This window comes from Trichechus manatus, unplaced genomic scaffold (assembly GCF_000243295.1).
Source record: "Trichechus manatus latirostris isolate Lorelei unplaced genomic scaffold, TriManLat1.0 scaffold00030, whole genome shotgun sequence".
In the NCBI taxonomy this organism is placed as follows: domain Eukaryota; kingdom Metazoa; phylum Chordata; class Mammalia; order Sirenia; family Trichechidae; genus Trichechus; species Trichechus manatus.
In genome coordinates this window covers 8,465,080-8,481,916 of record NW_004443966.1, presented here as the reverse complement: position 1 = coordinate 8,481,916, position 16,837 = coordinate 8,465,080, and the positions used below count along the sequence as shown (strand labels likewise).

The following is a 16,837-nucleotide window of genomic DNA, read 5'->3' as shown; positions in this document are numbered from 1 at the left end:
ACAGTGACAATGTTCCACTCATCAGAAACGAGACTCTGGCCTTCGAGACTTTCCAACAGAACAATGCTATCTATAGATTGAGGGGCTGTGAGTTTAGTCAATAAGAGCAGCAGCCTAACGTGCAAACTTAAAACAAGGTCCGAGAAAAAAAAAAGGAAGTGGGGAGTGGGGAAAAACTTCCAAACTTCCAAGGGTCTTATTTAGCGATAACTTACTCTCTTCACATTCATCTTATGATCTCTAGTCAAGAATGCAAGGGAATTCCAGCAATGTTGACTTATTACAGAGGATTTATGAAATTAAATACAGAATAACTAGGAAGCACACGTAGTCGAGGGAAGAACTTTCTTCCGAGAGTGGCAATTCCATGCTTAAAAAAGACTTTCAACTATGTAGCCTTACAACGTAGGTGAATTGTAAAGAAAACCATAATGCTGTGTGAAAGATAACAGATAAGAAGACTATACACTGTAGGATTCCATTTACCTAAAGTGAAAAAAAAAAAAAAGAAAGAAGCATAGTATTGGTGTGAGAAGTCATGGACGATTTGCTTTGGGAGAGATGGTGAGAGGATGGAAGCATGAGGGGAGCTTCTGAAGTGCTAGTCCTCTTTCTCGATCAGGGTGCTGCTTTTGGGTATATTCATTTTGTGATAATTCATCCGGCTGTACACGTATGTGCACTTTTCTGTATCCGTACCATGTTTTATATATAGGATCGTGTCATCTGCAAATACAGTTTTACTTCTTTCCAATTTGGATATCTTTTCTTTCTTTTTCTTGCTGTATTGCTTTGGCTAGGACTTCTAGAATGATGCTGAGTAGTAGTGATAGCAGGCATCCTTATTTCAATTCTGTTCTCAATGGGAAGGCTCTTAGTCTTTCTCCATTGAGTACATATAATGGTGGCAGTTGGTTTTTCATAGACACTATGTTTTAATAAAAAACCAAATCAAACCTGTTGACATCGAGTCAATTCCAACTTATAGTGACCCTACAGGACAGATTAGAACCGCCCCATAGGGTTTCCGAAAAGAAGTTGGTGGATTCAAACTGCCGACCTTTTGGTTGGCAGCCGAGCCACTATTAAAAAAAAAAAAGGAAAAAACCCAAACCCATTGCCGTTGAGTCAATTCAAACTCATAGTGACCTTACAGGACAGAGCTGAACTGCCCAATGGGGTTTCCAAGGAGCAGCTGGTGGATTTGAACTGTCAACATTTTGGTTAGCAGCCAAACTCTTAACCACTGTGCCATCAGGGCTCCACTATAGCAGGTTATAAATAATAATCCTAGTATTCCACAAAGGATGAGAATGTTTACTCCTTTCTTTTCTTGGAAATGGCTGGGTGGGGTTAAGTGGGAAGCTAGAGCAAAGAGACAGCTCTGTTGACAAAAATGAGCAATACCGACTCTGGGCCCACTGCTCAGAGTTGGGGACCGAAAGTCCACTGTGAATGAATTCAGTGGTGGCAAGGTAAACATCAGCAGACAGACCATCCATATTTATTACATAGCTTCGGGGTGTCAGTTGCTGTGCTTTCAGTAGAGAGGAGGAAGTATAAATCAGGAGACTTTGGGCAGGTAATAGAAAAAAAATGCAAAGAAGAAAAGTAGAAAAAAATTCTATTCTCAACTTTGGAAAAACCATCAATAGAGGGCCAACTGGCTCCAAGCTAATAACGGAATGCAAAAGCTTCCCAATACTAGATACTCAACAACTCACAGCAGAATCCTTTAGCTCCGAATGGACCAAATGCACTAGAGTTAATGCTGGATTTGCACATTAGCCAAAAAGTACACTGATGAAACATAACAACGGAGAAACACTCTCTGCTGATGTGTCAGACTGAGCGTGGTAACCCTGCATGTGGGCACTCTAATAATCTAGCATTGATAATTTCCCTACATTCCAGCCACATGTGAACTCCCTGCTCCCGCCAGTTCATCTGTTCCTTCAGCAGACATTCGCCCAGCCCCTCCGAGAGAGCTGCCCGGGGTAGTTCCCCAGAGGAAATTCGTCCAGTAAGGAAACGCTAGCATCAAAGCCTTCCGATGGCACCCCCCAGCCCCCGAAGCCTGATGCTGAGATTCTTCAGCACGCCCAGAGGCTTCTGAGCAGTGCGGAGCCCAGCGTACCTCCACAGAGATGTCATCCCTCGTGGCCAGGCTCTGACTGACAGCTGCCAGTGAGGCCTGCTCGATGTCCCGGATGCACCTGTTGATGCCATCGATGGAGATGTCGCACTCCCTCTGCCCAGGGGCCTTGTCTCTGGAAGGGACAGCGCGAGTCAAACAGGGGCTCCACTCCACAACCTGCCCTGCTCGATCACCTTATTTAAGGAGTAAATCCCTGATCCTCGCTTGGCAATGCCTCTCTGCCTAGCCCGTGCCTTTCTTAATTTAACACTTGAGATAACTCTGCTTATCCCTGGCAGAAAGGATATGGTGCTGCCCTCCATTTCAGGCTGATGCCAAGCAACTGCACAATAAAACACTTTGAAGGTGAAGTCTCCATTCACTGACTCAAGCATAAAACCCTTATAATAAAAAGGTCAGCACTATATTCAGTGCAAATACATCATGCTCATTACATTATACACTATTCACAAAGCCCCAGGCTCTAATAGAAATTAAAATATTTAGTAGATTTTTCCTTGCAAGGCATTAAGAAAGTTAACTGTGGTCCTGAGCTTCAAATGCAGTTGACAGACAAGATATAACTAAAGAAAGTGAGTCATTCCATGCCTTACGGTATTAGCTTCGGTCAAATTGAGAAATGCTGGATCTACTCAAGGGATGTTTGCCAGGGGCCTAAGATTACGAGGGAGTCCCTGAGTGGTGCAAATAGTAATCAGCTCGGCTGCTAACTGAAGGCTTGGCAATTTAAATCTACTCACAGTTGCCTCTGAAGAGATCTACTTCCAAAAAATCAGGCCTTTAAAACCATATGGAGTACAGTTCTACTCTGACACACATGGGGTCGCCATGAGTTGGAGCCGACTCTATGGTAACTGGTTTTTAAGATCACCGTGGATTTAGGACATTCTTTTTGTCTCATTTGCAAAAAGGTGTGCAGTAAAGGATTAACTTTGCCCAAAGAAAGGTTTGGCCCTGGTCCTAGCTCCTGGGAGGTAACCTTGGAATGTCTTGCCTGCTAAGAGTATCTTTGTTTATTTGAGGGCCTTAGGCCACACCAGTTAATCTATGCTAACAATGTGATTTATGGTGGAAGCCTTGGGCTATGGGGTATCAGATAACTCTGGAGGGGCTGGAGATGAAGGTCAACCATGTCGACATGACCAACTCCAAATAAAAACCTGAACACCAAGGCTCAGGAGAGCTTCCCTGGTTGGCAATACTCTGTGAGCAGTTGCTGCATTGATAGGAGAACTAAGTGCCACCTGCATGACTCCACTGGGAGAGAACTAGAAGCCCTGTGCCTTGTCTCTCCTGGACCTGGCCCGATATGCCTCTTCCCTTTGCTGATTTTAATCTGTATCTTTTTACTGTACTAAACTGTAACCATGAGTATAATGGCTTTTCTGAATTCTGTGAGCCCTTCTAGTGAATCATGAAACCTGAGGGTGGCCTTGAGGACCCTTTAAACTTAGAAAAGGTAATCCCAAATCTTGCCAGATGAACAGTGATGCTCTCCAAGTTCCAAGGTACAAACAGTATGGTACAATGATTAGAAGGACTGAGACTGGAGAATCAGGCTTGAGTGTAACCTTGGGAACGTTACCTAAATCCTTTCTGCCTGAATTTTCTCATCGATCAAAAAGAAGTAATGGCAGTATCTGCTTTACGAGGTTGTTGTAATGATCAAATAGGATAATAAGGTAAAATGCTTAGAACAGTATTTGGCATACAGTGAGTGCTTAACTTAGCTATTATTATCATGACCAGAGCTACCACTAGTACTGGAGAGACGAAGAAGACGATGCGGATAATGACCAGCAACATTATCACCAAGTTAAAGGCCTGGTGTGCTCATCCACCTGCCCTGTTCAGCGGCAGGCCAGCAGCTGTCTCCGCACAGGAAACTGACCTGATGGACGTGATGAGACTCTTGATGGAGTCGGACACAGTGTGGGAATGTCCGGCCAGCACGGACCAGGTGGGCGGGTCTTTGGGGTTGATGGCCAGGGAGCGGGCAGTGCGGATGAGGTATGACGAGCTTTCCAGCATGGTCTTGGCCGAGACCAGGATTGGTTCCTGCGCCTGAGAGCCCTAGGACAAAACCGCAGACGGTTAAGGAAGGGCAGGGCGTGCAGATATGAGTGGGTCCTGGAAGGTCCTGTGATTTACCAGGTTGCCACCTCTGCCCTTTGGAAGGAGACGCAGAGGGCAGGGACCCGTGGAGGCTGGCTTACACAGGGCCTGGATAGCTGGGACTTAGATCTGTGTTTACTCCTAAATAGCATCTTGAGCACGACACATTCCAAGAAAGACTTACACATCCCTAATCTATGCACAGAGATTGTTCTCAACACATAACGCTAAGACATTACTTCTCAAGAGATGTGCAGAGATTGAGTTTCATTAACTCTGTGTGTGCATGTAGCAGCAACAAAAATAACAGCACCCTACATATTGATGGAGAGAGCTTTGGAATTCTAACCACTCTTGTTCATTCAGTACTACACAAAACTAGCCAAAGACCTCAGTCTTCCTCTGTTGGCAAAGACTCCCTACCTCGGAGCTGATCTGGGCGGGAACACTGACAAACTCAGGGTTTGATGCGAATGCTGTCAGGTTCTCCACGGCTTCGATCAAAGGCGCGGTGGCAATACGGCATTTGTTGCGGTTGTCTTCAGAGAAATCCCCGTCCAGGGCCTGACGGGAGAAAACACGGAGATTTTACTCCAACAAAAAGCAGAAATCACTCCTGGGGCACAGCAATCACCTCTCAGTGAAGGCAGAGGGCTTAATGAGAATACTGAAAACACTGGGTGAATTCATAAACAACAAATGACACTGGAGAGAACCCCGCCATTTAGCACAGGGGCCCCAGTAAGCAAGTATAGGAACTAAAGCTGAACATGTGGCCCACAGGACAGCAGACGTCACAGACCGTAAACACCCCATCTGCATGCGACAGAGACATAGAGACTCAAGCGGTAACCCTCTCTTCATTTCCTATGAGCCATTTCATCAAACTTTGCAGCTGAACCAATTTCTTCCCCACTTCTAAGACTATAACCTTGGGTTTCCTCCTGTTGTGGGTTAAATTGTGTCCCCCAGAGAAAAATGTGGAACAGAACTTCAAGTTCTTAAAGACTCCAAATTTATTGGACCTTCTGAGGCTGAAGGAGTCCCCGAGACTACGGCCCCGAGTTACTCTTCAAACCTTGAACTTAAACTATCCCCTGAAGCCACCTTTAAACTAAGTAGCAGTTTAGCCCAAAGAGTAAAGATTGTCACCCTTGAGTATTGCATTCTTTTGAAAAAGTTATCTCTATAAGAAAAAAAGGTCAACAGCTGTTTTAAAGCATAGACGAGAAGGTGAGGGGCAGAGAGTTTAATGCGAGTCAAAACAACTATAACAGAGATGAGGACAATGTTGACACAATGTGAAGAATGTGATCAATGTCACTGATCAGCATGTCTAGAAACTGGAATCGAAGTAGGTTTTTCTGTGTACCTTTTCACCAAAAATAAAATAAAATATTAAAAAAAAATCGTGTCCCCCTGAAAGACATGTTCAAATCCCAACTCTCATTACCTGTGAATGCGACCTTATTTGGGTCTTCGCAGATGTTATCAGGTTAAGATGAGGTCATGTTGAACTAGGGTGGGACCTAATCCCACGACTATTGTGCTTATTAAGAAGAGACAGAGAGGGACAAGAGACGAAGGTGACGTCAAGATGGAGGCAGAGAATGCAGTGAGTGTCTACAAACCAAGGAACGCCAAGGATTGCTGGCAACCACCAGAAGCAAGAAGAGAGGCATGGAACAGATTCTACCTCAGAGCCTCCAGAAGGAACCAACCCTGCTGACATCTTGATTTCAGATTTCTGGCCTCTAGAACTGTGAGAAATAAATTTCTGCTGTTTTAAGCTACCCAGTCTGTGGTAGTTTTTTAATGCAACCTTAGGAAATTAATGCATACCCCCTCCTCCATTTTCACTCAGATTAAACCTATTTCCTCTCAAACTATAAAAACACACTGTGTAGCACTTTTAATATTTTAGTTTTACCTGATATCCCTGAATGGCTTTGAGGGAGGTAGGGCATATGTAACAGCCATCTGGAAATGAGCACCATGGAACCCAAGGAGAAGCAGTAGACTATAACTGTTGTTGTCGGCTGCCATCGAGTTGGCCCTGACCCATAATGACCCTGTGCACCATCCCCATGATTGGCTGCAGACTGAACCACTGTGATCCATAGGTTTTCACCAGCTTTTCAGAAGTAGATCATCAAGCCTTTCTTCCTAGTCCATCTTAGCCCTGAACCTCTACTGAAACCTATTCAACATCATACCAACACACAAGCCACCAATGACAGAGAGGTGGCAGCTGTGCATAAGACACATTGGCTGGGAATCGAACCTGGGTCTCCTGCATGGAAGGCAAGAAAATTCTACCACTGATCCACCAATGTTCCCATAGATTATAACTATCCCCAACAGTATGGACAAATTACACCAGCATAATGCTTAGTGAAGAGGCCAGGTACAAGTGCATCTACTGTATGATTCCATTTGTGCGAAGAACAAAAACAGGTGAAACTAATGTAGGGTGTTAGAAGTCCAGTCACCTTTTGGGGCAGGTAAGACTGGAAGGAAACCATTGGACTGCGCGGATCATAACAAATTATGAATAACATTGCGAAGAAGGGGAATTCCAGAACACTTAATTGTGCTCATGCAGAACCTGTACATAGACCATAGGAAGTCACTGGAACAGAACAAGGGGATTCTGAGAGGTTGAAATCAGAAAAGGTATATGTCAGGGTTGTATCCTTTCACCATACTCACTCAGTCTGCATAGTGAGCAAATAATCTGAGAAGCGGGACTACATGAAGAAAGGGGCACCAGGATTGGAGGAAGACTCATTAACAACCTGCACTATGCAGATGGCACAACCTTGCTGGCTGAAAGCAGAGGACTTGAAGCACTTACTGATGAAGATCAAAAACTAGAGCTTTCTGTATGGATTATGATTCAACATAAAGAAAACAAAAATCCTCACAACTGGACCAATAAATAACATCATGATAAATGGACAAAAGATTGAAGTTGTCAAGGATTTCATTTTACTTGGATCCACTATCAACACCCATGGAAGCAGCAGTAAAATCAAATGATGCATGGCATTGGACAAATCAGCTGCAAAAGACCTCTTTAAAGTGTTAAAAAGCAAAGATGTCACCTGGAAGACTAAGGCGCACCTGACCCAAGCCATGGTATTTTCAATCGTCTCATATGCATGTGTAACTGGACAATGAATAAGGAAGACTGAAGAAGAATTGATGCCTTTGAAATACGGTGTTGGCGAAGAACACCGAATATACCATGGACTGCCAGAAGAGCGAACAAATCTGTCTTGGAAGAAGTATAGCCAGAATGCTCCTTAGAAGAGAGAATGGAGAGACTTTGTCTTACGTACTCTGGACATGTAATCAGGAGGGACCAGTCCCTGGAGAAGGACATCACGCTTGGTAAAGCAGAGGGCCAGTGAAAAAGAGGAAGAGCCTCAGTAAGATGGACTGACAAAGTGGCTGCAATGGTGGCTCAAACGCAGCAGTGACTGTGAGGATGGCACAGGACCGGGCCGCGTTTCGCTCTGTTGTACACGGAATCACCGTGCGTGGGAACCGACTCGACGGACCAAACGACAAGGCTGCAAGGGAACACAACGAGGGCTCTGGGTGAGGGTCACGCTCTGTTTCTTCATCCGGCTCTAGTTACCTGGGCGTGTTCAGTTTGAGAAAATTCACGAGCTGTACACATACCATGTAGGCTTTTTATCTATGGATACTATGTTTCAACATATTTATTTTTAATTAGTAGCAGGCAACACAATAGCATTAAGTGATCAGTCACAAAGATGATTCATGGCCAGATGGACGAAACCAGGAATGTGGTCTGTGGCCCGTGCCAGGCTGCCTCAGGAAGGGTTAACGCTTGGGTTTTTGGTTCCCTAGCCCCGGGACTGCCCCTCCTCATGCACTAGACTGTTGGAACCAGCAGACCGTGATGCAGTCCAGCAACCCCGCCTACAGCAAAGGCCACACTTGAGAAGGGCAGCTACTTTTGGAGAAGAATGTAAACTCCCTTGTTAAATGAGAGATTAAGCTTTTAATTTAACGGTCACGAACAATGTACAAAAGCCAATTTAGACAATTAGTGAACAAAAATCCAGGGGCACTAGCATTGCAAAACACCCAGGACTTGAGACGAGAGCATCTGTATTTTTCAGGAAGGAGGGAGTGGGCAGGCAGGCAGGTTTAAAGGGTCCTTCTGAATAACAACCACATTCCAGTCAAGCCTCGGCAGATTGGGACGATAATTATACGTGCACAATGCTAATATTTCCTGAGGAATTCCACTAGCCTGGCTAGTTTGCCTTCTTCGCTAATACCAGACCTTGCTTGCCTCTGGGCTCACACCCCTTCCTCACTGGCCTCTACCCTACATCCACCCTCCTGTTCTGCCATTCTTCTAGGCCCAATGGTGACCCTATGTGCCCTCTACTTCTTGTCCACATACATGGCCTCACTTCTGACACTCATATGCTTAGTAAACACTGAGTCAGCACCTGCTACCTGCTGGGCAAGGTGCCCCGGTGGCGCAATGGTTAAGCACTCAGCTGCTAACCAAAAGGTTGACAGTTTGAACCCACCTAACGACTCTGCAAGAGAAAGACCTGGTGACCTGCTTCTGTAAAGATTAGAGCCGAGAAAACCCCACGGGAAAGTTCCACTCTGACACATGGGGTCACCATGAGTCAGAATCAACCACACAACACCCAACATCTACACCGTGCCAAGTATTGGCAACGGAGGAGTGAGCGACTGTGACATTCTAATCTCACTGCACTGCTAACATCAACATCTCCTCGAGATCGAGCTCTACCAAGCTTTACAGCAATCTGGGAACAGCAGTGGGAGGCAGGGTGGGAGTCCCCTAGCAGGGGCCTGACGTGAGTGGATCCAGCACAGGCGAACCACTGAAGCAGAGTGCTGGCAGGCATGTAGCACCAACTTTGGAGTCAAGGGACTTAGATCCTAGTTCCGCCAGGGGTTGTATGACCTCTGCCAACCACGGCCCTTCCAGTTGGGAAGACATGACCTAGCTCAACAGGAGATGCTCACCCTTTTCCTGCGTCTTACCTCTTCACCCTCTTTTCTTCCATTCCCCTCCCAACCTGCCAGAGCCCTCTCAGCCTGGAACTTCCTATTAGGAATGAAGGCATCTAACCAATCCACCAATACGTTGTTGAACTTATTCAAACAAAAAAGATGACTACTTGAGGAAAATCCCAAGGAACAGTTTTCTAATGGTGCCATTTCATGGAATGCACCAATAGGAGGAAGAAAAGGTATTTTTTGTTTTGCTGTTGTTTTGAGCACGAACCCTAACATCTCATATCATGTAGCCCATCACTATTCAGAGAACAGAAAGAAAAAACCCACTGCTGTAGAGCTGATTCCGACTCAGGGCAACCCCATGTGTTACAGAGCAGAACTGAGCTCCACAGGGTTTTCTTGGCTGTAATCTTTATGGAAGCAGTTTGCCAGGCCTTTCATCCACAGCACTGCTGGGTGGGTTCGAACCACCAACCTTTAGCTCAGCAGTTGAGTGCAAACCACCCGAGCGACCCAGGGACCTATTCCGAATAACCGTGGAAGAGAATGCCGAGCTCCTTCAGCCAGTCTTTTTTTTAATCTTCAAAAAGGAAAAGCTGTATCCTCCCCAGGAAGACAGTTAGCACCAGAGAGGATGGTTTGCATAGACCCTATTTCACTCCTGAATGACCTCTGACCTCTGTATGACCGAGCCACCCAAGCAATCGGAACATTCAAGTGCCCACATTTGGTTATCCTGTCCTAGAAGGCTGGGCTCACAGCTCCAACAGGGAAAAGGAAGGTTCATGTGACCTGTTCCTGTGACTTTCCTAAAATTGCTTTTTTCAGCTTGTTCCTTCTCTGTTTTTTTAAGCACTAGTCTGCTTTGCGAACAGAATCGAGACATTCACAAAGATCAGCTTCTCTGAAGAAAAGCATTTCTACAGAACAAAGACAGCTACGTGTATCCTGCTGTTAAACAGCTCAAAGCAGGAAAAAAAGTATTTACAAACTACAGGGTTTTTTTTTTTCTTTCCTTTTTTACAATGCTAAAAGTGTTATCTGGAATTTTCAGCTTTATAAATAGAAGAATCACTTCACGCGTAGGGCTATGCCCACACCCCATCAGGGCACTGGCGCTCCTGACCCCTTGGCCAGCCCCTCTCAGCCGCCAGAGCTCCCACTGTGCACATCTCACAGGGATTCTGGGAGAAACAACTTCTGCACAAGAATCAAAGATTCCCAGGCTTCACTTCTCAGACAAAGATTAGACAGGCCTATAAAACAAAAAATAATACATGTGAGGAACATGCTTCTTAGTTCAATCAGATATACGAGACCAAATGGGCAGCTCCTGTCCAAAAGCAGCATGAGAAGGCAGGAAGGGACAGGAACTGGACGAACGGACATGGGGAACCCAGGGGGGAAAGCAGGAGTGTCGCATTGTGTGCATTGCAACCAATGTCACAAAACAGCACGTGTAGACATTTCTGAATGAGAAATTAACCTGAACTGTAAGCTTTCATGCAAAGGACATCCAAAATGACCAAAAAGATGTAAGAGTAATGATATCTATCTCAGCAATATTAAAAAAAAAAAAAAAAAAAAAAATGGGGGGAGGATAATCAAAGATTTATGGGCTCGGAGGCTAGAAGGCATCTTAAAGTTCATTAATCCCAATCATTTAGAAAGTTCCATAAGTTGTCCAAGGTCACACCTTATTGGCACACCTTAAACCAGAACCCAAGACTCCTATATCCCTTCTCTGGATCCTTAGACAGAGGCAACAAGAATAAGGGACAGCAGAAACTGAAGATTTTTTTTCCTTCTTTTTCTTTTGAAGAAATCTACTTTACCAACGCAAACATAAGGATGACCAAGGAAGTCAGCTTACAGCCAAGTGCGATGTGATCACACAGAGCCAGTCTGGGTGTCCTGGAACACACTGAAGTGCTAAATTGCAAAACACTGAGTTTCAACTCCACTGTGAGCGGCAGAGCCATGTCCAACTTCTCAGAAAAACAAATGCTGTTGTTGCACAATTTCTACTTGGCACCCAAACCTGTGCGTCTGCACAGTTGAAACAGCATTCCATCCCACACGTCTGACTTGAGACTTGGTAACGAGCTGACAGAAGAGAAAAGCAGGCAGCTGAGTCCACGGTGACCAGCAGAGAGATGGCAGCCTTGAGACTTGGTAACGAGCTGACAGAAGAGAAAAGCAGGCAGCTGAGTCCACGGTGACCAGCAGAGAGATGGCAGCCCGGTGAGGGCGTGGGTGCTTCTACCTCGCCGGCATTTAGAGCAGTGCCTGGCATGGAACATGGGCATAGAGCAGGGGCACAGGTATTCATTGTTGCTGAGCCCTGTTTTGGGATTTTAAAAGAAAGCGATCAGAAGATATTTAAAATTCCTGGGGTCATGCATTCTACATGAGTGCTGAGAACTCAATCAACAATCAATCAATTGCTGTCAAGGTGACTCCGACTCACGGCGAACCCACATGTGTCAGAGTGCTCCAGAAGGTTTTCAACGGCTGATTTTTCGGAAGCAGATCGCCAGGCCTTTCTTCTGAGGTGTCTCTGGGTGGACTTGAACCTCCAATCTTTCAGTTAGTAGCCGAATGCAGGTAACCGTCTGTACCACCAGGGACTCCAGTGATACCCCACCATGAGGGAATCTTCCTCCTGCTCCTTCCCTCATGCTCCTCCAGCTGGGCTTGCCTCCCTGTTTCACGACTTCAGGAGTGTGCCAGCTGGGATTCAGATGTGGGCACATCCTCATGGATTTAAAAAAAAAAAAAAAAAAAAAAAGGCACCAAAAAGCATAAAACTTAGAGAAAAAATGCAGCTCCAAGGGCAGCTGTCTGAAGTATTTAGTGAATTAAATATTCATTTGTTTCTCTCTTTGACAGGAGTCTTAACTATCCCTTCAGATAGGAAATCTATTCTGTATATATACATATATGATATGCTGCAGTGGAACGACCTTTTCCATTTTCCTATTAGTAAATTAAAAGCAAAGCTCATAGCTGCCGGCGAACCCTGCCACACTCTGGGAATTGGAAAACCTAGCATATTTTGACAACTGAGGGGCAACGTGTTCCTTTCTGTCCCTCCTGCATTGCTTCTGATCTCCGGCATGTTCAGAGAGGCGGAGCCCTCATCTTCCCTGCGCTATACCGGCCCTGCACTCCTCTGATGTTCAGCACAGGCCTGTCTCTCAGGCCATCAGCTCATTCGCTGCAGGGAACTGCAAAGAGGCTTTGACACCGTGAGCAGAATCGGAAAAGACGGGGAGTCTTAACAGATGGGTCAGAATATAAAACCAAGGAGGAGGCAGAAAAGAAAGGGGCTTCCGGAGATTTTTTTTTCAGAATACAGCGTTTCTTTCCATTTTTTCCCCTTAATCCATCTAAACATAATCTGGTTTTTAATGATCAGAAAATGGCCGCCTTTAATCGAGACTAGGAAATTATACATTTAACTGGTATAAATTAATGATACAACAACCCACAATGATGTCTCTACTTTCTCCTATATGGCCTTCTTCCATCCCTGCCACCCCAAGATGTACACAAAAGCACTGTGAACACATCAAGTATTTGTCTCAGGCTGAGAAACTGGGAGGCTGATGGTCTCGCCATGGCAAACATCTGAACAGCACGCCAGGAGACGGAAGCAGGACTGACAGCGGCAAGAGCAGGGGCTCTGGGCCTAAGTTTGAATCTTGGCCTACCAATTACCGGCTGGCTCACTGGGGGAAAATTCCTTAACCTCTTTGTGCCTCAGTTTCCTGAATCTAAATGGGGACGATAGCCATAGCGTGGCTGCAAGGATTAAATAAGTTAGTATGCACAAAGTGCTTGGAACAGGGCACTGCATACCATAAACACTGAAGAACGTAAGTGTTATTAATTTCTAATACCACGAACCATGGTGGCAGCTGCCATCAGGATCACAGGCCCACCTGGCACGGGCCTTATTTATTCAACTTCAACCTAGCTTCAAAAGGGCGGCTAAAAGTTGTCTTATTTTTTTTAAGACTCTTTGTTTAAACAGCTAAGGAACCCCTGAGTGAGGGCACTGGCCCATGCTCTCGTCAGCCAGCTTTCAGCTGCTGCGGGGCGGGATGTCCTCTCCTCTGCGGCTGCTTGGTGTGTCCTGTTGACTGACTTCTCCGTGATTATACTGGCTTTTGATAGTGAAAAGAAAAGAGGTATGTAGTGTCATGTCCTCTGGAAAGAGCTGGGAAAATCCCATTGCTCAGGACTTGTCCCAACAACAAAAACCAAAACCACTGCCGTTGAGTCAATTCCGACTCATAGTGACCCTATAGGACAGAGTAGAACTGCCCCATAGGGTTTCCAAGGAGCTGCTAGTGGATTTGAACTGTCGACCTTTTGGTTAGCAGCTGAGCACTTAACCACTGTGCCACCAGGGCTCCAACCCCAACAACAAAGCAGATAAAAAAGAGTTGCCCTTGAGCCAGTTCCAACTCCTGGCAGCCCCACGTGTGTCTGAGCAGAACTGTGCTCCATAGCGTTTTCAATGGCTGATTTTCCAGAAGTAGATCACCAGGCCTTTCGTCCAAGGTGCCTCTGGATAGGTAGACTTGAAGCTCCAAACTTCGGTTAGCAGCCAAGCCAATCAATGGTTTGCACTACCCAGGGATTCCACAAAGCAGATGCAAACCACCAAACCCACTGCCATCGAGTTGATTCCAACTCACAGTGACCCAACAGGACAGGGCAGAACTGCCCCTAGGGTTTCCAAGGCTGTAATCTTTACGGAAGCAGACTGCCACATCTACCTCCCAGAGAGTGGTTGCTGAGTTGAACCGCTGACCTCTCAGTTAGCAGCTGAGCACTTAAGTACCGTGCCACTGCGGCTGCTTCCACAAAATAGATACTCCTACCTAAAAAAAATATGAAAACCCTTAAAGAAAGAGTTAAGACCTCCAATGTCTTTCCCTTCTGTGTATCAGGAAAATAAAAAGTGTACAAACAAACGGAAAACAGCTCACACAGAACCGTTACATTGTCTTCCGTGACAATGCTCCACAGTGGGGGTGCTGGGTTCTCTGTCTGTGGTCTGCTGTCCAGCTGTGGCTGTGCTCCCACAAGGTCAGCTGCCTGCTGCCTGCCTGGCTCCAGCTTAGGGCAGACTGTGCCTGTGGTTTCATCACCCCTCTACAGTTTCATAGCCCCACTGTACCGAATCTCTCCTGTCCCCATTCTCACAAGTGTACCCCACTCTCCAAGGATGGCCTGGAGCCACGATACTTCCCTAGACCCTTCCTACTCAAAATTCTATAATTTCCTAGGATAGTGAATTACTAGAATAAAATGGATGATTTGAAATTTAAGATAAGATTAAAAGAAATACAAATACCCAAGGACATTAAAATATCTTTCGTCTAGGTCTTTGACCACCTGGTCTACCCATAGTCAGCAAATCTGACTAATTCTATTTGAGAGACAGCCCTGATTCTTCAACAAATAATTTATAAGGTAAAAATAAATAAATGGAGGGGAAAGACTATACATTAAAGAAAAGAAAATATGTCACATATGCAACAAAGATATTTAGAAAGAAAAGAGGCTTGAATTATCAGTGGAGAAGGAAAGGTAAGAGAAGGAGGAAGAAGGAGCAAAAGAGACAACTGGGGAAATGGGAATGCTGACTGGACACTGGATGACATTAAGGAACTCTTGTTAACTTTGTTTAAAGTGTGATAACAGTATTGTGGTGATATGATTTTTCACTTTATCGCATAGACATATATACTGCAATATTTATGGATAAAATGATGTTGAAGACTTGCTTCAAAGAAACCAGAAAAGGGAAAGGGTCCGTGGAGAGGTGACACAAGATAGACCAGGAGCTGATCATTGCTGCAGCCGGCTGAAGGGTGCGTACACAGGTTTTGTTTCTCCTATTCTGTCTATGTTCGAAAATTTTCCATAATAAAAACTTCAAAACATTCATGGGATGTCAACCGTGAATATCCAGGTTGATTCTTGGTGGACAAAGTTGGTCTCTTCACTGTTAACAGCTTTCTCCATACCCCTAAGCACCTGTCTTTTTCTATAAAGCTCCCGACCACCCGCACCTACCTGTGGTCTTTATACAAAGATTAACTGGCTATAAACACGGAATGTTCTGTTTTTAAAAGTTGACGCTCCATTTTTTAAATTAAAATTTAAACATGCGTAAAGAGAATACATGTCACAGAGATTAAACTGATAGGTTTTTACATTAAAAGTGATTTTCCCAGCATCCCCAATTCCCTTCTCTCTCCATTCACCCTCTTGATCCAGATACTCCTGAGAACAACTGCAGAGCCATCTACCTGCCCAGTCAAAACCACCCCAAGTAAATATACAGCTCAAGTAAAAACAGCGTGTTTACTATCCAGAGTACAAAGAGACATCCCACAGCCAAATCCTTCCAACCAGATTTCTGCTCCTAAGCTCCTCACATACAGAAACTGGGGAGCCCCCTCCACCCTCCAGAAGGTTAGCAGAACAAGGCTCTTGGTTTTTCATGATAAATTTCTCCACTAGTAAGAGACTCTTCACAATGACATAAGTCATGAGACTGAATTAGAAATAAGTCTCAGGAGAGCAAAGCTTGCCTCCCATACTTCTTTCTTCTCTGCAAGACGAAGCAGGAATTAGTAAGGCCCACAGTTCACTGACCTACCTTTATGGTCTTCACCAGGTTGGCAGTGCTGTTGGCAACTTCCTTGGCTGACTGGACAAAGTGTCTCTTGGCCACTGGGTTGGCTGTCTTAGATGAGGCAATGCGGCAGGCATTGCACAAGGCTGATGTGTGCTTGGCGACAATCGTGGCTGCTGACAGAACCTACAAAGCGTGGAGCTGAGTTGGGGCACCACATCACCCTGATTTCTAGCCTTGAATCCCTCTTCAACCCAGTATGTCCAGAACCAGTGTAATTACAACACGTGCTCCTAGCTCTGCTGCTCCCTAAGTCCCTCCAGGAAAGGAGAGGGAATATTAAGCCAGGGAGAATTTGAAAAAAGAAAGAAAGGAGGTGCTGATGTAGTGTTGGAGGGAGTTGGGCCCCAGACAGTCTTAAAGGGGATGCAGTAAGCTATCTTTTGAGACCCCTACATGTCCAACAGAAATATAACCCGAGCCAAACACAGAATTTAACATTTTCTAGTAGCCACATTAAAATAAATAGAAAAACAAGATAAATTAATTAAAATAATACATTTTATTTAACTTGATAAATCCAAAATATTATCATTTCATCATGCAATTGAGATAAAAAATTATTAATGAGACATTTTACAAGTTTTTTTTCATGCCAAGTCTTCAAGATCCAGTGTGTATTTTACACTTACAGCGCATCTCAAATTGGAATAGCTCCATTGCCAGTGCTTAATAACCATATGCAGCTAAACCAAACCAAACCCATTGCCGTCGAGTCAATTCCAACTCATAGTGACCCTACAAGACAGAGTAGAACTGCCCCATAGGGTTTCCAAGGAGTGGCTGGTGGATTTGAA

The 16,837-nt window shown here is 45.0% G+C and overlaps 1 protein-coding gene across 1 annotated transcript in view; it reads right to left on the bottom strand.

The window, feature by feature from the left end:
- Positions 1-16,837, bottom strand: part of TLN2 (talin 2) — a 479,103-nt gene that overhangs the window by 79,536 nt on the left and 382,730 nt on the right. The window contains exons 29-32 of the mRNA XM_023729855.1: positions 16,005-16,166; positions 4,697-4,837; positions 4,050-4,231; positions 2,138-2,270 (exon numbers count right to left, since the gene is read on the bottom strand). Of these exons, the coding sequence (XP_023585623.1) occupies positions 2,138-2,270; positions 4,050-4,231; positions 4,697-4,837; positions 16,005-16,166 (618 nt within the window). The remainder of the gene's footprint in view (positions 1-2,137; positions 2,271-4,049; positions 4,232-4,696; positions 4,838-16,004; positions 16,167-16,837) is intronic.